The sequence below is a fragment of the Ailuropoda melanoleuca genome, chromosome 5, assembly GCF_002007445.2.
Source record: "Ailuropoda melanoleuca isolate Jingjing chromosome 5, ASM200744v2, whole genome shotgun sequence".
NCBI classification, from domain to species: domain Eukaryota; kingdom Metazoa; phylum Chordata; class Mammalia; order Carnivora; family Ursidae; genus Ailuropoda; species Ailuropoda melanoleuca.
The window spans coordinates 127,005,649-127,032,598 of NC_048222.1; the positions used below are offsets into that span (position 1 = coordinate 127,005,649).

The 26,950-nt window shown below is 38.0% G+C and overlaps 1 protein-coding gene across 1 annotated transcript in view; it reads left to right on the forward strand.

Moving 5' to 3' along the window:
• Positions 1 to 17,807: 17,807 nt before the first annotated feature.
• The window catches only part of ANKRD50 (ankyrin repeat domain 50), a 33,973-nt gene continuing 24,830 nt past the window's right edge, over positions 17,808 to 26,950 (forward strand). The window contains exons 1-2 of the mRNA XM_034661648.1: positions 17,808 to 18,085; positions 19,629 to 20,576. Of these exons, the coding sequence (XP_034517539.1) occupies positions 20,065 to 20,576 (512 nt within the window). The 5' untranslated portion in view covers positions 17,808 to 18,085; positions 19,629 to 20,064. The remainder of the gene's footprint in view (positions 18,086 to 19,628; positions 20,577 to 26,950) is intronic.

Consider the following 26,950-nt stretch of genomic DNA (forward strand, 5'->3'; position numbering starts at 1 on the left):
ATTTTGAATATAGTAAATACCAATAGATATAATCTACATAGACACAGTTCTTTCGCTTCCTCAGAAATTGTTAAAAGTGTAAAGGTATCTTGAGATGAAAAAATTAAGAACTGATGTAAATGTTTTAGAAAGAAAAAAATATATGACTGATATAGAGACTTATATTAACAACTTATATTATAGTTTACTTCAGGACACCTAAAGCTATTTCTCTGACCATCTCCATAATGCACGTTTTCATAATTTTAGTACTGCCCTTGAAAACAGGAGCTTAACAAAATCTAGAGGCCACATTAACTGATAGTCATCGGACCCTTCTGCTTTTTTCTCAGAAATACAGATTTGAGGGCTTGCTGTATTTTGCTTTAGCTTTCTTATCTCTAGCAAGTTTGCACTGGAAAAATATTTACTCCAACTCTAAGATTTACATTATCTCCCTTCTATTTTCTCAGTGCACGATTTCCTCTATTTTAAAATTATCATTGGCATTCAATTTTGAACATAATGAGTTTGAAATCCTGTGTGAAATCCAAATGGAAAGAAATCTGCAGTAGTGAGCACAGTACAGAGAAGTTGGACCAGGCGTGTCTATTTGAGATATCCCTTCAAATACAGACACTAGCAGAAGTTGAAGGTTTGAATGAGAATTTGGAAAGAGAAAAAGAGGGCAATGAATAGAACTGTGTGGAATACCCTCATTTAAGGGAAACATGGATGAAAATGAAGACACAAAAGACCAGAAGAGATAGTCAAAGTTTTATGAGAAAAACAACAGAACTGTGACTTGGAAATAAGGGCATGCACAACAGTGTTGTTTTGACACAGTTAGATTGATTAAATGAGGAGGAGTGGTTCATTAGAAGGTCATTAATGGCATAACTGAAAACAATTTTGGCTGGGTTGTGAAGGTAAAAGCCAAATGATAAGAAGTTTCAGAGAAAACGGAAGTTAAGACACTGGAAATGTTTAAACTTGGCCTAATATTTCTGGAAGTTTGAAGTAAAGGATAGAAGTCAACAATCATCCTTCATATTTCTAATTGTGCTTATAAGTGGATATTAACCGTTGTCATTCAGTTTGGGTTTCACTATTGAGAGAAAAACAACAACAACGGATGAGCTATGCACAGGGAGCTACAAAGGCCTGTATCACTCTGCCAGGGCTACGTTAACCACAGCCTGCATGGCTCAAATAACAAAAATTTATGTTTTCACAGTTCTAGAGGCTGGAAGTCCAAGATCAAGGTGCTGGCAGGGTTGGTTTCAGGTGAGATCACTCCCCTTGGCTTGCAGATGACCACCTTTTCATTGTGTCTTTACATGGCCTTTCTTCTGTTTGTATACATCCCTGCTGTCTCTTCCTCTGCTTATAAAGTCACCAGTCCTATTGCTTTAAGGTCTCACCCTTCTGACCCCAGTTAATTTTAATTAATTCCCTAAAGGCCCTACCTCTAAGTAGAGTCACATTGAGGATGAAGACTTCGACACATGAATTTTGGAGGGAACACAATTCAGTCTATAAAAGGCACATGGAAGAGCACAAAATATTAAGTGACGTGTTAGAGGTTTAGTGATCTTGTTTCTAAAGGATGGAAAGTGTGGATGAAAAAAAAATGACAACTAAAATTGCAAGTCAGTTCAGGGTAAAAAGTCAGGAGGCATAAGAGAACAGACAGCACATCCAGGGAATTATACATAGTGTGTATCCAGTATGTGTGGCTGGAATGGGGAGCGCAAGCAGAGGAATCATGAAAGAGATGCAGAGAGAGATCTGTCTCTCTCTAAAAAATGAGGAAACCACTATTATATCAGAGAAAACCATAGCAGTTAACAGAACTGCCACAGAACTGCTCATTAGTAATAATACATGGTTTTACATTTTAGTAGTATTTTTAAAGCTTTTATTATGAAAAAGTCCTATGGTGAAAAGTGAATTCAATAACTTAAGTGATTTGCTCAAAATTTGAATCAGAAACCTGATAATCTGGATTTCTAGCTTACTCTTCTGATAGGCTTGCTCTCTCAAGCAATCCCATAGAGTTTTATGCCAAAGGCCTATAAAATAGAGTACTACTTACTATTTGTCATTTTATTTAGTCAATATTCTTCAGATACCATTCAATATTGGCAGTGTAGAGAGGATGGGGCTGTAGAAATGGACACTTATAAAATCAAAGGGTGGTTCCAGCAGAGACATTGGCTTGTGTTTCTGACTTTAACTGAAGAGACACATTTTATGTGTATTGCTGAGGTAGTGAGAGCTTCTCATTGTTTATAATTAAAATGGGCTCCTACACTCAAATACCATAACGGAGTTTGAAATCACAAAGAAAAAGTCAAAGAGATTCAAAGCACAAGACGCATTCAATGCGCCTTTGCTGGCTCTGAAGAAAGTGGGGAAGCACGTGCAAAGGAAGGTAGGTGGTCTGTAGGAGATAAGACTGGACCCCAGCCAATAGCCAGCTAGGAAAGGGAAGACTACATGGAACTGAATTCAGGAACGACCTGAATGAACTTAAACACAGATTCTTCCTCAGAACCTCAACATAAGATTCCAGCCTGGCTGACATCTTGATTTTGTCTTTGTAAGACTCTGAGAAGCCAGATGAGCCTCAATAAACTCTGACCTAGAGAACTGAGGGACAATAAATTTGTGTTGTTTTAAGTTATTACATTTGTGGTAATTTGTTACACAGCAATAGAAAACTAATACAGTTATAAACATTCTGGCCCCAAAACAAGGAAAATGGAGTCAGTCTTAGATCCAGCCGGGAAGGCCCCATTAGGTTTCAGGACTTTAGGATATTCTCTGGGGCTTTCACCTCTGCCTTCTGGGATCTTAGTTCTGAGTCATCCTTCCTTTTTCATGAAAGATAGATCCTGTTTGTAACTGACTAGTATTATCAGACGCTGCTTCCTGCCAGGAGAATTTGGGGATGCTGTGAGTTTCCATTTATTTCATATTCTTTCTGCCCCTTTCAGTCCCAGCTGGCAGTGCTCCTGCTAGTAAAATATTCCCAAGTACCTTGTGGCTTTATGTGGATTTCTGGAGGGTTCACTTCATCAGACAAAAGGCTCGCTCATAAATTTTTTTCTGAGATAATTCCTTTTCTATTTCTGGCTTGAGTTGAGATGTCTAAGGGACATTGTCAATAAGCTTCTTAGAGAGGCCTTCAGGTCTAACTGAGACCTATGAGGCACACTTTAATGTCTGGTGATTGAACACTCTGACCTTTTGATCTTTCCGGGGTGGCAGCAAAATGTTGTATAGACACACCCACACTTTTTACTCTGTGCCACATTTTCAGGAGTAATCTCTTAATTTTAGCATCTTTTGCCATCTCTATAGGCTGAGAATTTCCCAAATCAGCATGTTCTGGGTCCTTTTTGGTAAACAGTTCTTTCTTCAATGTCTTTCTCTCTTCTTATGTTTTATTATAAGCAAAAAGAAGGAACCAGGCCTTACCTTCAACACTTTGCCGAGAGATCTCCTCAACTCAATATCCAAGTTTATTATTTACAAGTTCTACTTCCTATGTAACAGCACGAAACCACTTTTCTAAATTTTCCTCTACTACATAGCAAGGATATCCCTTCCTCCAGTGTTCAGTAGCAAGTTCCTCACTTCTTGGTGAGCCCTCAGCAGCAGCATTTTTTTATTTTTTAAAGATTTTATTTATTTATTTGAGAGACAGAGAGAGAGTGCACACACATGAGGTGGGGAGGGGCAGAGGAAGAGGGAGAAGCAGACTTCCTGCTGAACAGGGAGCCCCATACGATCTGGGGCTTAACCCCAGGACCCCAGGATCATGATATGAGCCAAAGGCAGATGCTTAATGACTAAGCCACCCAGGTGCCCCCAGCAGCAGCATTTTTCGTGTCCATATTTCTACTAACAATTTTCTCAAAGAAATCAAGGCTCTTTCTATCATGTTCCTCAACCTCAGTTCATTACCTGGTTCCAAAACCCCTTCTATGCTTGTGGACATTTGCTCTGGTGGCATCATGGATACCAAAATCTGCATTAGTGTTCTATAGCTACAGAATAAATTATCACAAATTTAGGAGCTTAAAACAACATACACTTAATAGCCCACAGTTTCTGTACATCAGAACTCCAGCCAGACTTGAGTGGGTTCCAAGTATTCAAGGCTTAAATAAAGGTGTCTACTGGCTGTGTTTCCATCTGGAATTCAAGTTCTTCTTTCAGGCTCATTCTTGCTATTGGCAGAATTTTGCTCCTTGCAGCTGTAGGACTAAGATTACCATTTCTTTGTTGGCAATTAGCCAGGGGTTACTCTTGGCTCCTTGCAGCCACTATCCACTCCTTGCACAGTGCCCCCTTCCATCTTCAAAGTCAGCGATGGTGTATCAAATCCTTCTCGAACTTTGAATCTCTTAGTATCAAAAAAAAAAAAAAGACTCTACCTGAAAATCGTCACTTAGAGTTGCGTTTAGTCCAATTGTGAGGCTTGAACTGTAGATTTTCTACTTCCATTTAACGTATCATTTGTGGAGTTTGGTTTTCATATAAACTTCCTGCAGTGAGCTCTTCAATAATCTTTTCTGCCTTGGTCTGAGAGCATATCTGGATTAAGTTATTTTCCTTTTTCTAGCCTCTACCTCTCTCTGTCAAATGGTAGCCTCTTGTTCCTCTCAAACTTCAGGAGTCATGTGAGGCTTTCCTTTATGTAACCTGTGTACCTATCTGAAAGTCTTGCTTTTATCTAATCAATTACAGATTATAGACTGAAATGCCAGGCACTTACTTATGTGACATTTTGAAATTCTTGAAGCAAATAATAAATGATAATAAATAAATACAGGTAATAAAATAAGTCTTTATTTTAATTGGGATTTAGTCGAATTAAACTACCATGTGTTATAATACTTGTTCATATCACAAAGATTATATTAAATAAGAACTACATCTTCAGAAGCTATTACTAAGGTCAGTTACTACATATGAAATTATTTTTGAAAAAAGTTCATGTCGATGTATGTTCCAACTTACACTTAGATTTAATTTTTTTAATTATTAGCTAAAATTATGCAGAAACTCGACTTCGCTTTCCTGTTTGAGAGAAGACTTCAACCACCAATAACTAAAGAAGATAAAAATAAGTTGCTCTTAACCTCCTTAAATTAAAAGAATTTAATCAAAGATAGAGTGACAACTTGATTTAGTCAGAGATAGAGTGACAACTTGATTAAAATCAGATTTTTAAAAAACTAGATAAAAGAAATTGTCCTTTGTTATGTATTAATTTATATAAGTAATAATTTCATTCAAAATCAAGTAAATTATCAGTCTCTCTTCAACTATAAGTTTTCTATGCCTTAACTCTTCAAAGTCCTGTTATGTAAGTAAAAACATAATTTTTAATATAGAATATAGAACCTAACACTGAAAAAAAGTCAGTGCAGATGGCCATATTCTTCTCTAATCTTTTGCAAATCCTTTCGACTGTATTCCTGTTTATTCATGTTAAGCAGTACACTGAATTTAAGGGGAGCTGTTTAAATGAGGGGCCCTTAACCTGGAGTCCCATGACATAGAAGGGCAATATTGTTTTAAAATTAACACAGACTTTGTATACATTTGCTTTTTTTTTTTTCTGGTGGAGAGTTCAAATTATTTGTCAAATTCTCAAACTTTTCTATTTGTAATACTTAAAAATCTAAGAATAATATTCAGCATTTCATCCATTAAAAGATGAAGTCAGTCTATTTTTCTTCCCCTTGAATCTGGTCTGTCCTCCTGAATTGCTTTGACCTATAAAACATGGCAGAAGTGACACAGTGTGAGTTCCAGACCAAGGCCTCAAGAGACTTTCCAGATTCTGCCTTAGCTCTCATGGAACTCTGAGACCACCCTGTTGTGAGAAAGCCATGGGAAGAAAGCCCAGCCACCTCACAGCCAACCCAGCTGGTGACCCAAACATGGGAGTGAAGCCAGCTAATTACAACGACATGAGGGATCCTAGGTAAGGCCAGCAGAACCACCCAGTCAATCCACAAAAATGTGAAAGATAATAAACCGCTGTTGTTCTAAGCCACCAAATTTTAGGTTATGGTGCGTGATGTAGCAACAGGTAACTAATCCACCGAAAATCTAATACACCTCAAAACCTGGATTAGAGGCAAACAGCAAGTTTCCCTCCAAATACTTTTTTCTTTACTACAGCGCCATTTTGACCAATGTGCCCCAAATGGAGACTCTATACCAACATTTTGATGCTATTTTCTTCTACTCTCTAAGTCAAAAGGAGGTGATACTGTTTTTCAGAAAAAATGTATTACTTACAATGCTTTCATAATTTTAAGAAATACCTTTGAAATAATTTTATTATAAATGTTTTCTTTGGGGTAGTCAAAATTTCCAGGATCTTTCATCAGTACAAGAGCTCACAGGCCTAAGTCCACATTCAATTTCTCTGGGTTAGGCAGCCACTTTTGCAGGTAATATTTGCTCTGCTCTAATATTGTCTGATTTTTTTCCTGTTTCTTGATTTTTCCTCCTTAGCTTAGAGAAGTTAGAAAGCCTTTGGGGTGAAATTGACCTATGCCATTGTAGGAAACAGAGCCCAAGTCTGGGAAATCATGTGCTCTAGACTGAGAAGTACAAGAATTGTCTGTCTCACAAACTCTCAGTCAGGAGGCAGCTTTTGCATATTGACTTGCAACGGCTTTCTTTCACTGCCTCGTAAGCTTATCCCGTTTGTTTTCTTCATCCCCGGTTCTTACAGTAGTGTCAGTGGAATTTCTCCACCTTCTCTCTGCAGATATAGGGAATCTCCAATTTGAACTTTTAAAAGCCGTCATGGAGGGGGAGTCTCCCTCTGAGAAACTGACCATTTTATGTTCACTGTGTCTTGCCTCAAAAGTAGTTACATGTCTATATTACCTATTCTAGGTCTTTTCCTTGCCTTGCTTATTTCCCATCTGAATAAATGCATATGACATAAATTTAAATGTGGTCTAATTTAAACAGAAGGTGATCTCAATTCAGTTGTTGCTTATGATTTAAAGATAAGACTTTCCTTTTTCTTTTTTTTTAAAGATTTATTTATTTTGGAGAGAGAGGGGGAGTATGAGCTGGGGAGGGGCAGAAGGACAAGAAGAGAGAGTCTTTTTTTAAATTTTATTTTATTTAAATTCAATTAATTAACATATAGTGTATTATTAATTTCAGAGATAGAGTTCAGTGATTCATCAGTTGCATATACCACCCTGTGCTCATTACATCACATGCCCTCCTTAATGCCCACCACTCAGTTACCCTATCCCTCCACTCCCCTCCCCTCCAGCAACCCTCAGTTTGTTCCCTATAGTTAAGGGTCTCTTAGGGTTTGTCTCCCTCTCTGATTTCATCTTATTTTATTTTTCCCTCCCTTCCCCTATGATCTTCTGCTTTGTTTCTTAAATTCCACATATGAGTGAAATCATATGACAATTGCCTTTCTCTGATTGCCTTATGTCACTTAACATAATATTCTCTAGTTCCCTTTACGTTGTTGGAAATGGCAAGATTTCATTTTTTATGACTGAGTAATATTCCTTTGTATATATATACCACATCTTCCTTATCCATTCATCTGTCAATGGACATCTGGGCCCTTTCCATGGTTTGGTTATTGTGGACATTGCTGCTACAAACATTGAGGTACAGGTGCCCCTTTGGATCACTACATTTGTATGCTTTGGGTAAATACCTAGTAGAGCAATCACTGGGCCAGTGGGTAGCTCTTTTTTTAACTTCTTGAGAAAACTCCATACTGTTTTTCAGAGTGGCTGTACCAGCTTGCATTCCCACCAACAGTGTAAGAGGGTTCCCCGTAGGGAGAGAGAGTCTTAAGCAGACTCTGCACTTAGTGTGGAGCCCAAGGGGGACTCAATCTCATGACCTGGAGATCACGACCTGAGCCGAAATCAAGAGTCAGGTGCTCCACCAGGTACTCCACCCAGGCACCACCGGTGTTGCTTTTCAATCAATGATTCATTCAGTTCTTGTGTGACATTAAAATACTTACATTTGCACACACATTTTCATTAAAATATATTTTTTAAATCATTCAGTTAACTCACCACCTATTTTTCTATTAGGTTTTCATTGTCAATATCTTTATCGGTTTATTATCAATGTTAACACAAATGTTATGTTTTTAAGACAAACTTAAATAAAATTTTCTCCCTAAAGTTTAGAGTGTTAAAATAAACAAAACAGAACTACTTGGTGCATATTAAGTTGAAGGTAAATAATCTAGTACCAATAAAATGAAAGAAATAATTGACTTTCTCATACAGGCTGTCTCCCCCAGGATTTAAAAGGAATCAATATTTTATTCTAAATTTCTATTCCTTCTATTATTTTTCTTTGTAGGTGACACCCTTCCTAGTTTTATTGAACTTTTTCCTCAGTATGCATTTCATGATGAGCCGTTTCAATAATGATATGCATACCCCAAAATAATGTGTTTCTTTACCTTTCTGAAGTTCTTTCTTTGACAATCTCCAGCCCTGGTTTGCCCTCCTTGTTTGCTTTCTCTATTCTTGTCCTACAGATACTGAGCATTCCTAGAGAAAGTCACAAAATTATGCACATACTGCTGTCTTCCTAATGCACTCTGTTTCTTCTTACGATTAGAGCCCTGAGTTCTTCAGGGTAGCAATGTATCTAGATATATAATCCATTTCCCAGCTTATCTTGGTAGTTCTGATAACTTAGCCATGTGCCAAGAATTACTGGAAAGGTTTTACTTTCTTGACNATTCCTAGAGAAGGTCACAAAATTATGCACATACTGCTGTCTTCCTAATGCACTCTGTTTCTTCTTACGATTAGAGCCCTGAGTTCTTCAGGGTAGCAATGTATCTAGATATATAATCCATTTCCCAGCTTATCTTGGTAGTTCTGATAACTTAGCCATGTGCCAAGAATTACTGGAAAGGTTTTACTTTCTTGACATAGGTGCTATGTACCCCTTATTCTCTGCTTCTTCCTCATCTTCTTCCTGCCTCCAAAATATGAGAAGGATATAAGACATGAACCTAAGGAACTAGAGGTAGAACGCCATGTTGACGTCATGATGACACTACGTAAGGTGACCAGCTGTCCTGGTTTACTAGGGACTAAGGAGTTTTCTTAGATGTGTGACTCCCAGTTTAAAGCCACGGGGCACCTGGGCGGCTTAGCTCATAAGTGTCTGCCTTCAGCTCAGGGCANGAGGTAGAACGCCATGTTGACGTCATGATGACACTACGTAAGGTGACCAGCTGTCCTGGTTTACTAGGGACTTAGGAGTTTTCTTAGATGTGTGACTTCCAGTTTAAAGCCATGGGGCACCTGGGCGGCTTAGCCCTTAAGTGTCTGCCTTCAGCTCAGGGCATGATCCCAGAGTCCTGGGATCGAACCCCACGTCAGGCTCCTCCACTGGGAGCCTGCTTCTTCCTCTCCCACTCCCCTGCTTGTGTTCCCTCTCTCACTGGCTGTCTCTCTCTTTCTGTCAAATAAATAAATAAAATATTAAAAAAAAAAAAAGCCGGGACAAGTTGGTCATCCCACCATGATGTGACAATGAAAATGAAAGCTACATACTCAGGATGGCAGAAGAGGAAGAGAGAAGGGTGACTCCTGAGGCTCTCTAGAGGTACTATATGAGCCATGCCACCCACGCTTTTTACTACATACGAGAAATAAGTCCTTATGTATCAAACCACTGGATGTGGGTTTGTTACACCTGCTCAAATACGATCTCTGACTGTACTCACCACCTTGATGCAGTCTGGTGTATGTGAAGCACATGACAATCCATCTGAATGGTGTCACCTGCAGTTGTACAGCACACAGCCTGTGTGTGCCAAAGCTATATTTTCTTAAAGCCACCAACCTCCTAATGTTCCAACGATGATTATTCCTTACAGAGAATGCTGCTTCTTAGATATCCTCCCTCTCAAAATTTCCCCAAACTGTATTCCCTTTTTTTCCTCCATGTGGTCTTTTAGAAAAAAGAATTAGTTCTCTTTTTCAAAGTGTACCTCTCCAAGTGTGAGGTTGACTGCTTCCTTTCCCATCTCCTCTGGGGGCTGAATTTATCTGATTTGATTGGAAAATACTTAGTTTTATCTTTTTGTGATCGTAACAATAAATTAGATGGAATTCTCATATAAAGATGTGATCCTTAGGTAAACTAGTTTACCTCCACGTTAAATATTCTAGTTAAAAAAAAAATGAAATTTTGAGTTAGTTAGTAATGAGCTTGCTCACCTGAATCATCCAAAATTTATATCTATCTTTTATTTGTATAAATTTCTTAATAATATGTTATTAGCAAATATGGAATCTTTTGTGAAAAAAATGAAATTAAACAAAAGGTCTCATTTAAGGTTATTTAAGATTAATGCTAAAAAATTTTTTTCTTTTTATATTTTGAAGTAGCTACAAACTTTCAGAACTTAAATCAACATTATTGAAATAAGGTACTTCTGATTTAGATTTCCCCCTGCATCCCCAACATGCCATCCTAATTATATGTAAAACTTTGGTGGTAAATTGAGAGGGCAGCTTCTGATTCTCATTTATTATTAAGTAGTATGCTAGAACCTGATGTTTTTATATATTTAGAGATATCATATGACTATCTGATAGGCTACAATGAGAAACATCCTTGTTGAATAAAGGCTTCTAATGTGATAAGAAATATTCAATGGAGAGAAGAGACACTTGGAAATAAATATAAATCCTCAATTTATATGATATTAAAAAGTTCACTTAACATCTATCTCATTTTTCTTTTTTAAAAAAATATGTTTTTATTTGACAGAGAGAAAGAGAGGGAGAGAGCAAGAACAAGCAGAGGGAGGCAGACAAAGGGAGAAGCAGTCTCCCTTTTGAGCAGGGAGACTCCATACCTGGACCCTGGGATCATGACCTGAGCAGAAGGCAGACATTTAACCAACTGAGCCACCCAGGCGACTCTTCTGTCTCGTTTTTCTAGTTATTTCTCAAATGAATAGTGCATATACCCCAGAAAAGTAGGATGGTATAAATAAAGATATGTTGTTTCAGTTCCCCAGAGCTATTTAAATTGCCCAAGAGATAAGACGAAGACAGGGACAGTAGAAATTGTATGTAGTATTTGTGAAATACTAGGAAATTTATTTCTATCATACAGTGTTTTAGTTACTTACTACTATATAACAAACCATTCTATCACATAAATGCTTAAAATAGCAATCATGTTGACAACTCTTACAGTTTATGGTTCCACTGGGCTCAGCTAGACAAGATCTGGCAGGGGGACTACTTAAGGTTCTTCGTGAAGGTGTAGTAAATGGTGGCTGAGGCTGGAGTCATCGGAAGGCCCAACTGGGATGATGGGCTGGCTGGGCCTCTCCACTTCTCCAGAGGATCTCAGGGCCACTCCATGTGGCCTCCTGGTGTGGTCTCCCCACATGGTCTCTTCAGCAGGGAAGCCAGACTTTTTAAAATGGTTCCCAAAGGTGGCCATTGCAAGACATGACACAGAAGCTGCCAGCCCTCTTCAAATCTAGATCAGAGGACTGTACGGTACCACTTCTGTCTCATTCTGTTGGTTAATGCAAGTCACAGAGCAGACCAGATACAATGTGAGGCAACTGCTTAAGGGCCTACAGTCCAGGAGTCACGGTTTGGTGAGGGCATCTTTGGAGTCTACCTAGGACAGAAGTTGAAAGAAAGGCATAAAAACATTGCTTGTTTTTTCTGGTGTGGGAATCTATAGATATTCCTTTTCGAAAATAATTTTTGGGTGGTATTTTAATAATGTTTCTAGTTTCCGATCATCTCGGACAGAATGCTATGTCTTTAAAGACTTGGCATACTGCGCTCCTCAACTTATTCAGTTCCAGACTTGGGATTTCAGGTACATTTTTCCATCAGAAGAATTTAAAAAAAAATTGAGGGACCCTAATCAAAATTAAATGAAAATGAAAGGAATGATCTAAAGGAACAATCATATATTAGGCTAACTGAAGAGCACTAGTAAGAAATATAGGCACTAGATAAAACTGACTAGGAAGAAAATTACGAATTACCTCATGGAGGTCCTTTAACCATTCCATCTAGCCTAATGGAGAAAAAACAAAACAAACTTTCTGAGAAGTTAACCATCCTGACATAGGCTTTGTGGCGCTGCTACGTTATATGACTGTCCTGCCTCCACCACCACCACAGTGAAATATAAATGACTTCCCTGGAAACATGTGTGGGATGGGAAGCGTGGGGTGGGATTCACAGGAGCCTTTGTGACCTTAGGAAAATGTTTTCTAGGATGAGTTACTCCCACAGATTCTTCATCGAGTTTATTTTTATGCTTTCTAGCATATTATATTTATCTTCCAAATTCATACAACCTGTCTCTCAGAGGTTGCTGATGCCAGAGTGTCCTGGTGTAGCAAGTAACAGAGACTCAGAAAAAGAAAAACAACAAGGTATGGTGTCTAGAAGAGCAGAGAGACTAAGGACAATAAATAAAATAATATCTCTCATTTACCTGGGGCCTATCAAGTTCACAAATTATGTGCAGCAAATCGAGATTAATCCTATCTCGTAGTTCACTGACATTTTATCAATGAATGCATAGTACATAGACATAATGAAGTTAGAGAAGTCCACCTTGACAAATGAGAGTTTGCACTATTTTTAAATGACTATAATTACATGTAATTATTGCTGTTTTTACATATGACCATATGACATAGGAGTCAGGAATGTAACTTATTACTAAGTCAATTTCAGCTGTTCTCAGATATGTAAAACGTGGTTCAGAGAATATACAAATGACCTTTATCGGAATAAGAGATTTGAGAAAAGGGTGATGGTAACTTCATATTTGGACCTGGGCATTTAAACTGTTTATAAGCCTATATAAGAAAAGGTAGGAAAAAGCAGTTATGAAGATCCAATGGAAGGACATATTTTAGAAGATTCTAATTTGCTGCTTTAAATTCCTTGCTGTCTTTGGGAGCTGGACAAGGGTATGAGTTTCAGGCTCAGACTATCATGTGTACTGTAGATGTAATTTTAGGGTCCACTGAGTTTCTGCTCCATCTGGGAGCCTGTAGGGTAAGGTAGAGCATGGTAGCCAGCTACTCAGTACCCACAGCTCGTTGAGTTTTTATTCCAGTTAGCTGGTAATTCTGCAAAATATATCTTATTTTGGAGTTTGTTTCATCGTTTGAAGGAAAGGACTATACCTTACACATTTTATAAGCAGAAAAAAAAAATTAGGCTTGTTTTCAAGAACAGAAACAAATAGAGCTGGCAACAGTATTTTAAAATGTAAAGCTTAAATAGGCACTCTTTTAAAAAGAGTATTTAAGCAGATAGTCATGGCTGATGTTCCTATCATTATGCTTACTACATCAAAGACTTCTACAGTCTAGGGCAACATCAGGTCCAATCAACTAAAGTAACTTGTGCATGCTTGTGTAAACAAAGCACTGTTATTCACAGTAGCATTAAAATAATCTGGAAGGGGTTTGGTAGACCTTCATATTTATATTTGCAGCTTCTACTATGGTCTTGTTTAAGAGTGTGTGAGATGGGGGCGCCTGGGTGGCACAGCTGTTAAGCATCTGCCTTCGGCTCAGGGCCTGATCCTNCAGTAGCATTAAAATAATCTGGAAGGGGTTTGGTAGACCTTCATATTTATATTTGCAGCTTCTACTATGGTCAAGAGTGTGTGAGACGGGGGCGCCTGGGTGGCACAGCTGTTAAGCGTCTGCCTTCGGCTCAGGGCCTGATCCCGGCGTTCTGGGATCGAGCCCCGCATCAGGCTCCTCCGCTATGAGCCTGCTTCTTCCTCTCCCACGCCCCCTGCTTGTGTTCCCTCTCTCACTGGCTGTCTCTCTCTGTTAAATAAATAAAATCTTTAAAAAAAAAAAAAAAAGAGTGTGTGAGATGCATTAGCAGTGAACAGAGTTCTTTAAACTTGTGGGGAAATTTGAAAGACTGCCAGCAATAGCTCTTTTCCGGACTCTTTCCAGATGCAAAGTAACTAACCCCTTCCTTTCAAGGATAGTGTGAAGGATAGCAGCTAGGGGTAAAAAGTACAGTTTGATATGGGAGGCTAGGTACAACCAACTCCTGGTCTTTGTAATAGAGAAACTTTGAAGCTTGCAGAACCCACCAGGAGTTTGGTATACCAGTCAGGTGTGCTGTGGGCTGCCGCTGCCTTTGACATGCATGAACTCCCTAGGCAGCCACTGCAGAGAATCAGGGGTAAATGCTGAAAAACCAAAGGTAAGGTATAGCTGAAATAGAGACTGAGTTACCCTGTGGTAGAGCAAACAGCAAATACGCTGAATGCTTTTGTGTAGTAAACAGAGTTCTTTAAATTTGTGACATAATCTGAAAGACTGCCAGTGATATTTATTTAAATAATTACTTCGTAAACAAACCTGAGTGATCTACACTAGTTAAACTAGAAGACCACAATGAATCCTTTGAATTTTCATAGCATTTCTTTTAAAATCACCATAACTCTAAAATTAAAATATTAAAATGTTTCAGCTTTCAGGGATTTTAATTATTGAAAACAAAAGTTGCTAACGGGAAGGTATTGAAATATACCTCTACCAATCAAGGAAGGAACTGAATGTACTCCATGATAAGGGCAACTATCTAAATAAATGTAAAGAAAATTTATATGATGAGCTTTGTTTTGTAAAAATATTTGTTGAATGATGTTACTCCAAGTGAGATTAAAAAAATAATACCTCTATGGAAAGATCTGGGCTGAAAACTCTGCGCATTTCAATATATAGAAATTTAAATTGAGAATGTATTTTATTTATTAGTTTGCTCTCAACTTAGTACGTACCTCAGCACTTAGAAAATTTTCAATTAAAAATACCATGGTCTACAGAGAAGGATTAATGATGTCAATAATTTCAAATTTATTCAAATGTGAGGAAAATGTTTTAAAAAATGCATTTTTTTTAAAATTTAAAATTTAAAATTTTTAAAAAAAATGCATACTGATACTGCATATCAGTATGTGGTGCTAGAGAAAATATACTAAGAAATTGATTAACGTATGTGAATATGTACGAAGAGTGAGTATGCAGCTTATGCCATTTTTAGCATTCATGTAATTGATTTAAAAAGTCATAAAATTTTGTATATAAATGTATATTTATATGTTAATATATACATAATTGTTATATTTTTGGAAAATAACATTTGAATAGAACTATTCGATATCTCCACCAAATAGAATATAATCAAGTTTCCAGTCAATAAATAAATATATCTAAGAATTACACAATATTAGTTAATGTTATTGTCACTTTCACTGTTTTGTTTTCAAAAAATGTCCTGGTTAAGGGAGCCTGTGTGGCTCAGTCAGTTGGGCATCTGCCTTCAGCACAGATCATGATCCCAGGGTCCTGGAATCAAGCCCAGCATCCCGTTCCCTGCTCAGCAGGGGAGTTTGCTTTTCTCTCTGCCCCTGCTCATGCTCTCTCTCTCTCTCTCTCCCTCTCTCTGACAAATAAATAAATAAAATCTTTATAAAAAAAGTCCTGGTTAGGTCAATAAGTAGGCCCACTAAGTGTATACAGACAAATATATACACTGACATAGTAGATATATAACATGTACACGTGTCTAATTGCATGTGTATGTACATATATGCATAAATATATAGGCATATATATAATAATAAATATAATATAATATATAATAAAATAATCAATAAATATATATGTATATTTCCCAACAATGGAGATTTTAGCTTTTGGTGAGAGAGATCTAAAGGTAGCAATATTGGCTAGAAGAAGCAGAAAAAACAGAAAACATCATTGCTTCATATCGAAAATTGGGGAGATAAATGGATATTCTGAAAAGAAAGGAAGGCTAAAGTAATTCCAAGTTTCCTTTGCCCTGCAACAGTCCCCCAGACTTTAAGAAACTGTGTTCATCCTGCCATAATTGTGTATAACCTATCACTAAGCTCAACATAACTCCAGGTACATTGGAAGCCTCTAAGTAAGTAACTATGAAATGAAAGAACAGACAGGCTTTACATGCTGGGAAACTTGCTAAGTGTTGGGAATGCAAGGCTGTGTAGGGCATAGTCTCTGCTCTTCAGAAATTTTCCTATTAGGGAAAGCAAAAAGCCATAAAAATGAAACGTGAAATAAACTTTAAAGCCAAAAAAAATTCTAAACGAGTCTCAAGATTAATTACAGCTCAGTTATCCCTGATGCTATTTCAAACAGCACTCTGAGATGGTTAGTTATAAAAAAATAGGCCCACTAAACCGAGTTTCTGTAACTTCTCTCTCTATTGGGCAGAAATCATTTTAATTATTGTATTAACAAATACTTTAATGGCAATTATAGTATGTTGTACATACTTATTTATAATTTTCCTCTAAACATATAGTATTATAGCCATGAAATTGAAGGACTCGATGACTATAAAGCTATGCGGCAAACAAGCTAAGTGGTAATTCAAATTGCTTAAGCAAATGCGAATCAAAATTGTATTTTTTTAAAAATCAATTTTCAACTCTCTAATTCTGGAGAATTTATATCTTCTGCCTTTTTTGCTTGTGCTTTGGAAAAGAACCTCAGAATTCACAAAAAATGAATTAAATGCTAAGATCAACAAGCTACAAATGACATGGATAAGCTAGGAATAAACAGAATGGAAGGGTAAGCACAAGCACAGTCTATTTGGTTTTATGATTTTCTACTTAAGGATGATAGCTGTACTTTGAAATTCCAGAAAAAACAGATGGGAGGCTGGTTTAATATTTGGGATATAAACATTCAAATTAATGGTGAATGGGAGATGGCAAGCTCATGGCTTTAGCATAAAGAAACAAAACAATTAAGATAGCACATTTTCTACTTTCTCAGCTGACAGTACATTTACCTTGCCAGCAGAAATTTGGAATCTAAAGAACCCAGGTCCAGGTGAGTGCAAACAACTGGCCTGTCTAGTTCAGCAGTAACCGCCTATAGTCAGGCCCTCTAGGGCAGTTTCTCTGATTCTACAGTCTGACCTCCACTATGGACTTTTTCCCCTATAGTGGGCCCTGCGGGTCATCCAACTGCCCAGGAAGGCAGGAGCCTGCGACCGAATCATGACTGCTTTGAACCTCCATCTGGTGGAGGCCATGTCCTTTTCACGAGGCGGATGGGAATGTCGCCCTATACCCCTACTATTTTTTATTTTTACAATATTCTTCCCAGTCCTTTCCTTGCTTCTCTCAGTCCCAGACTGAGAAAGTAAAAGCATCACGGGAATTTAATGGATTGAAAGAGAACCCGGACGACTGAAGAATAGGATAGGTCCGGAGTGGTCTTTCGGAAGAAGAGGTTTGAGGCAGGGGCAAGGGGCAATTCTCCCAACTCAACTGCCCTTCCTAGAAGCGGATATGGCCCCCAAAGCCAGCGAGTCCCTCCTGCCTAGAAGACAAAGAAAGGCTCAGGGCCGAGTGGTGACGGGGTGGGTGGGGGCAGCGACTCGCGTGAGCTCGAGGACGTGAGAACGCAGCCCCCGCCCCTTTCTCCGCCCCCTCCGAGAGGCGGGGCCCCAAGGCCACCCCCAGAAAGGTTCCCCAGCGACGCGGGAAGCGGGGTCCAGACGCCCGCACACGCCCAGGCACGGGCGGCGTGGGCCGGCGCAGAGGGGGGAGTCGGGGGGCAAGGGGAGGAGCCGACGGGCGAAGAAAGGCCGAGCGGTCGGGTGGGGCGGGGCCTGCCTGGGGGCGGGGCCGCGGAGTGGGGCGGGGCGGAGCCGGCCGAGTCCCGGGCTGCCTGAGACAGTCACTGCCCTGACGGCGGCGGCGGCGGCGGCGGTTGGCCGGTGGGGGCTGGGAGGAGCACGACCGAGGCTGCTGGGGCAGCTGGAACTGGCAGTTGCCGGGGGCCAACAGGAGGATCTGGAGCTGAGAGCGAGCCCCAGGCCGGGCGGAGGAGGCGGCTGCAGTTGGGAGTCTGGGGAGCGCTGGCGGCCGCGGATTCTGAGGAGCAAGTGTCTGAGGCTTAGAGTCCGCAGCGGCGGCGGCCACGGCGGCGGCTGGGGCCGAGGTAACCGAGGGGCGGCGGCAGCTGGGGTAGAAGCGAGGCTTCTCCTAAGGTCCGAAGCTCGGGGGCTGTTGCTGGGCTCGAACCTGACTCACCCACCCACCCTTTCCAGTCGCTGGCCCCAGACCGACTTCTCCCCACGTTCCGCCGTGGGCCGGGCGGGGGCGGGAGCGGCGCGTGTGGTGGGGGCGCAGAGCTGGGCACCAACAGGGGGGCGACCCCTCATCTGGGATTGGCAAGGACGTCGGGCACCCCCTCCCCCTTCAAAAGACACACCCCAAAATCTAGGGGCGGGGCGGGGTGTTGGGGCGTTCCCAGCCTTCTGGAAGGGAAGACCTCAGCGTAGAAGCTGCACCGCAGTCCGTGGCCTCTCCGAGGTGGCCCCCCTGTGGCTCCTGGAGGCTGCTCAAACCGAAGGTGGTTCCCGTCTCTGGGAATCCCGGAGTTCCTTTTGTCTATCAGCTGAAACTAGAGGCCGGAACTGTAGGCAAACACCCACCATCCCCGAAGCACTCTACCCCTTATCCCTTTTCTGTCTCGGAAGGAATTCTCCCCGGCAGCCTTTTCTCCGGCCACAGTAGTAGATTCCATTCCTCACCCCCATCCGAAACCTTTTATCTTTAGCGCAGAGGAAGGAAGAATTCACATTGTACTTGTGTTTAGATTTATCATTCAAGATCATCTTCATCCTCCCCTCAAATTTTTTTAACCCATTCCCACTCAGCCACAACCCTGGAAATCATCCCCTAGATTTTGCAAACTATCAACAAAGAAGTGTGACTTGTCGAGTAAACAGAGTCCTTGACTGGCTGGACTGTGCAGTTTAATAGAGCTTCCTTTAACTGGCGCTGTTCTACCAAGCTAGTCGGAAAGACCTTTTTGGCTACAGTTAAGGATGTTACTGTGTGTGCATAAACCTTTTTTTTTTTCTTTCTACACAAAGTTGTTTTAAAAAAAACCTAGGATAACTTGATTAAAAGGTAGCTGTTTGGGAAGCATAGCCATAGAGAAAGTAAAATACAGAAAGGAAAATGTAATTATGATTCTGGGGGTAATTGTCCAACTTTCTGAAAGTGCCAAAGATGAAGTGTATGGATTTTTTTAAAGTGTATGTGTTTTTGAGATGATTTTAACTGGCAAATTGTATCCATTGTAAGCTTTTAAGTAAACCTTCTCAACATATTTTGCACTAAGATATTGTTGTTTTATTTTAGTTACTTGTGGAAATTGTTGATTTGCCAGATATCTTGAACCTAGAAATCTGTGAACAGGTTCATTAAGAACCTACTCTCTTGAAAAATGCATTTTATGAATGCTTTGGATTAAGAACGTGTTAACAGTGGCCTGTCATTTCTGCCACATAAAAGACCATAATCTGAAACAGTTCCCTCCCTGGCAATTGCCCAGATGCCTGAAACTGGCAAGGTCTGGTACTTTGAGTGACTACACTTCAATAAGAAATATAAAGCTACCTATCTATTGTATACATGTAATCTCTTTGATGACATTAACTATAATGGAGATCTTTTCTGCATCTAATTTTCAGATACAGAATTAACACTTCGAATCTGGAGAAGCATTTTGTACAAATTGAAAGATTGGGCGTTCTCTTTAGTTTTCCAGATGTATTATCTCATCTGCACACTTGAAACATCCACAATCACATAAACTCCAAGGTATAACCATGGAGTTATGTGACCCATCAAGATTTAGGGAAAGTATTGCCACGCTTTGGAACCAGGCAATTTTCCACCAGTTCAACAATTAAACTAATGTATTCTCTGCCGATAATCAAGAGTAAAGAGCCAAATAAAGTCATGCACATTCTATTGGCAAATGGCATCTGTGGCTGTTGAGTTTTACTGTAACTGGCTACTGTATCATTCAAAGTCAACTTAATTTGCAAGTTATGTCCTAATGGATGTAAAGACCTGTGTTGATGTATCCAGGATCTAGCAAATGTTGAAGATAAGGAACCTATTATGACTAATCCTTGGGAAGAGAAAGTCTGCAAAATGGCTCAAACGAGTTTACTGCAGGGGAAGCAGTTTTACTGTAGGGAGTGGGTTTTCCACAAGCTTCAGCATTGCCTCCAGGAGAAAACTAACTGCTGCAATAGTGCTGTCAACACACCATCCCTTGTAATGAATTCTGGGAATAATGCTAGTGTTGTCTCTGGAAAAGGAGCTGCCTGGGGTGTGTTGTTGGTAGGAGGGCCTGGCAGTGGCAAGACAGCCCTATGTACTGAGCTGTTGTGGCCAAGTTCACCTACAAGCTTGCAGAGAGGTCTACATCGCCAGGCTTTGGCCTTTCATTTCTGCAAAGCACAGGACTCTGATACTTTGTGTGTTGGAGGGTTTATTAGAAGTCTAGTTGCCCAGATCTGCCGCAGTGGACTACTCCAAGGATATGAGGATAAGCTAAGGGATCCAGCAGTCCAAAGCCTCTTACAGCCTGGAGAATGTGAAAGGAACCCAGCTGAAGCATTTAAAAGGTAACAATATGAATGCCATGATGTTCTGGTTTCTAAGCAAAAATTAACATCTTTGTTTTCTAGATATATATAAATATAGATATAGATTTTTTTAGTTTTTTTTGTCTTTTTTAAATTTTGTGGAGTACCTGTACTACTTCTGTACATATGGGGACTATCTGTAGTTGTAAATACCTATGTTTACTTTGGAGTATCGAAGGAAACAAAATTTAGGCTTTGTGTTCCACAGGATATGGATTAAAAGTATGTCTTTTATCTTGTTTAATAACAATGTGAAACACTGCAGAAACTTAATTTTTTTTCAAACTTATGGCAATTGTTTATTTACTTTAAGAATGTTATCTATAACTGGTAAGGGATATTTATTATGGTAGAGAAAACCACTTAGCTGCCTGGAAAATAGGCTACATTTTCAGGGAGGGTAAACTATATATGGCGCTGAATTTAAAGGAACTCTCAGCATAGAACCTACTATCTTTTTTGTTTATAGTATTACTATTTTCTCTAAGTAAGACAAGTTCATTTTGAAAGAGATCGTTGGCTATTGAGAATCTGAAGAAAATCAAGTAAACAAAAAGTTAAGTGGTACTTTTAAATATGGATATTTATAAAATAATGAAAATCTGGCATAATTTTAGTACTTTTAGTGAGCAGTATGAAAAACAACTTTTTCCTAACCTCAGTTAAGCGTTTTTCCATTGGTAAATGAATTGGTCTAAGAGCAAGTGAGCAAAGAAAACGTGATTCCCTGAAAATAATTTTTTGCGTATCACCCCTCTGCCCATTGTAAAAGAAGCAAGCAAATCGTTATTTTTGTACTTGCTTATTGCCTCACTGCTGCTTCAGTTACTCATGTTGCATATACTTTTATCCCTACACAGTAAGTAGTTCTTAGCAGGTGAAAGTTTGTTCCCAAAGTTGCGGGTATACTGTGCGGTGGAGATTAGCATACGTGTATGTATGTGTGACTGTATTTCTGTTTCTCTGTGTGTCTCTAGGAATCATTTAAGCAGGATTTGAATTGCTATGAAAGGAGTGATGTTTGTTTTAATGTTGTCCTCATATCTAATGGTATGAAACATTAATTTTTAAGTGATTTGAAAATACTGATAATATAGCAAACACTATGTGTCAGTATTCTAAATGATTTACAAATACTAATTATTTTCATCGCAATCCTGTGAAATAGATACTATGATTATTCCCATTTCATGGATGAGGAGACCGAGGCACAGAAAGCCTAAGTAACTTGTCCAAGGTTAAAGGCTAATAAGTGGCAGAGCTGGGATTTGAAGTATGTGTGTATGTATACAGGTTTATAATCATAGAAATTCTTTGAAGGACTTGAGGGGGAGAGTAGATTAGAAGTTTGTGGAGGACAGGGGTGTGTGTCACAGTTGTGACTTGAGTGTAGGTTTCAGATTACCCCTGTAAGTGATAAAGTAGTAGTCCGGAATGATCTTTATGGATAGTGGTATAGAATTCAAACATGGGATGGGTATATTAAAATCACCAAAAGGGATGTGTCTTTGAGAGGTGTGATATTATTGTAGAGTTTTTAATGTAGAGGTGCAGTCCAGTAAAACTCAGGGCGAATCTGCTATCTTTTGCTGTTAGCCACCAACATCAGGGTTAAAGTTATTTGATCGTTTTTAAATAACAAGTAAATCCGTTAGGTGATACTGGTGCACAAATATGAAATACCAGGTTCAGTGGGATCACTGTGTATGGAATCAATAATATCTTTACTATGTAAGTCTCTACTTTTTAAGAGACTTAAAATCTTTGTACATAAACAACTCTTTTCCTATTGACTTCCTACTTTTTCTGAAGATCCTATCATGAGTTGAAGAGCTGAATTTTCATTTTTTATAATTTCATTTCTTGTAAGTTATTTGGATTTAACACCTTAGGAGATCAGTTTCAAAGAATTTAGCTAACTAAGTTGAACTTAGTCCAACTAAATTACAATGTATTTTCTTAGAGTTTATATGTAAATTTCATCTTTAAATATTTAAAATCATGTTTGATAACTATATTTTTGCTATATTCTGATTTCAAGCATATCTTTCTGTATGGCATCATAGATTTTTCTGAAAAAAAGATCTTTCTACTCCGATGGTCCTTCTATTTTTTTTTTACCTGTGTGAATTTTAGTTATTAACTAATTGAAGGGAAATAAGAAGCAATTAGAGCTATATGTAAATACCACACCAGTCCCGATTTTCTGACTGACGAAAGGAACTAATCACTTTGTATTCCCAAAATGTACTATGATAGAGGAAGCATAGTCTTCATATGTGGAACATTTTGGTGCTTTTAATTTCCTCCTGGATCCTTCAAAACCCTGGGTCACTTTCTTTCTTCATCATTAAAGTAATTAATCATTAAGTAAATTAGGTAACTCTAGTATTGTAACAGCTGTTTCTGATAATTCATAGAGTACATTTCCTCTAAGACTGCGAAGCTCTAATATAACCATAGTCAAATGCAAATATGAGAATACAATTCATAGTTAAAGAGAAATACTTTTGCATAGTCTATGGCACTGGATGATCTAAGCCATTACTTTTGGACAGAGAGTCAAGATTTTATTTTAGGTTTATTGGTGATTGGTTTGTTAAATAAGTCCTTCAGAGGATTTTAATAGGAATCTATTTTATTTAGGCAGGGAGAAATGTAATTCAACAGGTAGGCAATCATTGTTTTCAAGAAGTTACAATATTTTAAGGGAGACAGATAAAAGCTTATTATAACATGGTGGGAGATGAAATACAAGCAAAGTAAAAATAGTTTTCACTTTTGAAAAAGAAATTCAAAACCAGTTTTGTATTGTTACTTTTTTAGCATCTAACACTTGATAATTTTGATGGTTTCATATATTCATGTGTGAAACTAATAATAGTATTGGAAAATTGATAAAAATCTTAGTTCTTCACAGATCCACAAAGTTGGGGAAATTGCAGAGAAGCAATTCAGTATTAAATGCATCTTATACACTTTTCTTCAGTTTACTTCCTAATTTTTTCCCTAGTATTTATCTTCAGTGATACTATATATAATATGTAATACCACAAAAAAACTTCTTACATCAAGTTATATACCTACGTGGTAACTTGTTAATTACTGGTCTTTTTCTATATGATAAGAAAAATAAGAGGAACATTATTTTAATCTCATTAAATGTTGCTACTTTCTTTCCTTTCTGACATGATATACTATCTTGAGTTTTAGATGCAGTTGTCACAAAATTTCTTCTGACATTGATTCATTCTTATAGCAATATTTGAGAGTCTTTAGTGTTTTAAGTACAGTTCAGCTGAAGATATTTTTTGAGAGCCTTCTCTGTGTTAGAGTTCTGCTGTGGATAAATCAGTGAATAGAACAGACAAAATGCCCTGTCTTCATGAAGCTTAAGTTCATACAATAGTATTTATCTTATTTCTATAAAGATAAATAATATTTGGGGTAAATACTTGTTATAGTGTTCATTCAACACAAATGTTTTAACACTGGTTGGAAAGAATTACATGATCTGCTAAAGAGAATGATTAATGAAGACCCATTAATTTCCTTTTTTCCCTTTTTCATTTTTCTCTCTTAATTCGTTAAGTTGCAAAACTATTGTTACTGTGTTTAGGTTTTTTTTTTCTCATTTCTGTTGATGGAACTAAGTTGATGACAATTACATTTTTACTTGAGAATTAGAGGCTGATTTCTTCCGTTTTGCCTTTTCCGCTTCAGGCTTTTATTGCAAAACTTTGTATAGTTTGTGCATTTTCTAGAGTTAGTGTTAGAGTTTCCTGGTAGTCATAAAACTGTAAAACAAATCCCAGTTATTTTTGGCAGAAGTGTCAAGGTATCTAAGTGAGGGAATCTGAGGAGGAGTGTTAGTAGTTTCAGATCCTGTGACTGGGTTAGAAGCACAACTGAACGTGGTTATTTCATTCAACCAGAAACTCCTTTCTGAACCTTATTGTCATGGTCCTTGAACCCTAGGATGTTCTTGGAGATTTAGACGGATGTGGTGCTGGGAAATAAAATTTTTGTTCCTGGTAGATACCATTCTCTAATTTTTATTTCCAGTTAACAGTCTGCAGAACCAGGTATGAGTTTTCTATGTGTGATATCAATTTTCCTTATAAAAAGATTTTGTTCTGTGTAATGTGAAAATGGAATAAAATTGTGATAAAGAATTAGGATGATGACTAAACTTTGAGAGTTTAGCAAGAAAATGTGTTAGTTGTGAAATGCTTGTTAGAAAAGGATTGGAAACTAGAAGACCAAGACCTTTTTTTTTTTTGTCAGATAGGAATCCTCAAATGGTTGAATCTTTTTTCTAATCTTTTTATTTCCTTCTCCTTGAACATTTATAATTTTTCACTTGTATCTCTTTAGATTTTTAGCTTCTGTTGTAGTTATTTATGCATATCTCTTATGTTATCTCCTCTATTAGGCATATGCTTCTTCATGACATTATTCATGACTGATTAATTTTTTATATTTACCATAGTGCTTTTCTACAGCAGTTTGCATATAGTAAGTACTAAATGATTATCATTTGAATGAATGAATAATGCTACTTACCTATCTAGAATATGTTTGAACCTAACTGAAAGGCAGCTGAAGTTCTTGCATAAGAAAGGGAATTGAAATGTTATATTATTTAGGTCAGTTTTCAGTGCAGACCAGACTGATACAGTGATTATTAATTTATTAACCTGCTGTGTCTGCTCTTTAGCATGTATGAATATGGCATCAGTCCAGATAGTTTTAAGTGGCCAGATGTCTATCTTCTGTCTTAACTGGCTCCAAGTATTTTTGGCGTACTCAACAAAGGGACCAAGAACAGAATGAGACTGGAATGTGTGCTTCCCTCTTACCCTCAGTTTTGGGGGCATTTTCAAGGCAAAATATTCCCTTCCATTATCTGTCTTGTATAACTAGTACTACTTAAAATGATGACATTATCCATTCTTAGATATTATCAGATTAAAAGATCTTGTAAAGTATCTTTGCTGTTCACATTTTAAATAAAATAAATGGATTAATATAATTTTCATAATCAAAATTCTGTATTTCTTTTAATCTAAGTCATTTTTCACTGAATTGTCTGTTGTTTCCAATTTTTAACCATGTTATTTTTACTTTAAAATGGACTTCCGTTTATTGAGACTCTCCCACTTTCCCTTCCTAAAACCTTTTCTTTCTACCCTTGATGGGTTCTTTCTCTTTTATATTTCATATCTAAGAGCTGCTACCTTTGGTTCTCGTTCCTGGTACTCCTGTCATTTGCTGAACCATTCCTCTGCCTTTAATCACTTCTGCTCTAATGACATAACATATTGTTCCATATTTATACTGTTTAATTTTAGTCACATTTTTAGTTCTTCTTGGCAGTTCTTTCATTTTCTTCTTAATAAGTCAGATTTTTTTTTTAAACCAGAGAGAGTAAAGTTATGCCTTACAAGTAGAATATTTTTTACTCAATCCAGGAAATTTCACCCACACATCCAGATTTTTAGTTTCTTGAAAAAAAAAATGGAAATTTGACAATATTAGGTTCCCATTCTTTTGAATCGGTAATCTGGTAGAGCTGAGTTAGCTGCTCTCTTTAGATGGGGCCTCCCCACCCTAATTTGATCCAGTTCCCCCAACTCTGTTATTCTTTTCTAAGACCATTTCATTTGTTTATATATCCAGCGTGGCTCCTGCTAGCATTTTCAAACACAAACATGTTTTCTATTCCTCTAAAAAAAAATTTTCTTTTAAATTTCGCACCAAATCTTCATATCATCTCGAATTTGTATAGGCAAATACTACTTTTACCTATGACCTCATTTTTTAATTTACTGATGTTTGGCTTCAATATATACATATTCACAGAAAGCTTATTTATATAGTGTTGTTCCTGAACTCATTGCTCACTCTATCTTAGCCTTAGGTGATATATTCTAGAACTTTTTTCATTATTTGTAATTTCTTCCTTTCAGAATCCCCTTACTACATTTTTTGGTCACCCTCCCTCTATGTTCTCTCTGAGTGTTTACCCAACAAATCTTACTTAGTTCTTCTCTTTCTACACATACTCCTTCAGTAATTTTATTTACTTACATGGCTACCAGTGCTCATATCTAATATGATAGGAATGAAATCTGCATCAACAGCCTTTGTCCTCACTCTGATCAACATGTATCTTTTCACTGAAGTGTTCTTCACTAACCTTTCTGTCTTTTTCAAATCAGCATCTCTTTCAGCATTTCTATTCATTGGCTCATTCATTTATTTCTGAAACAAATATTCTGCACCTGTTGGGTGCCAGAAATGCGCTTAGTGTCAGGGCTAGAGCTGTGAGCCGAACAGGACACTGGGTT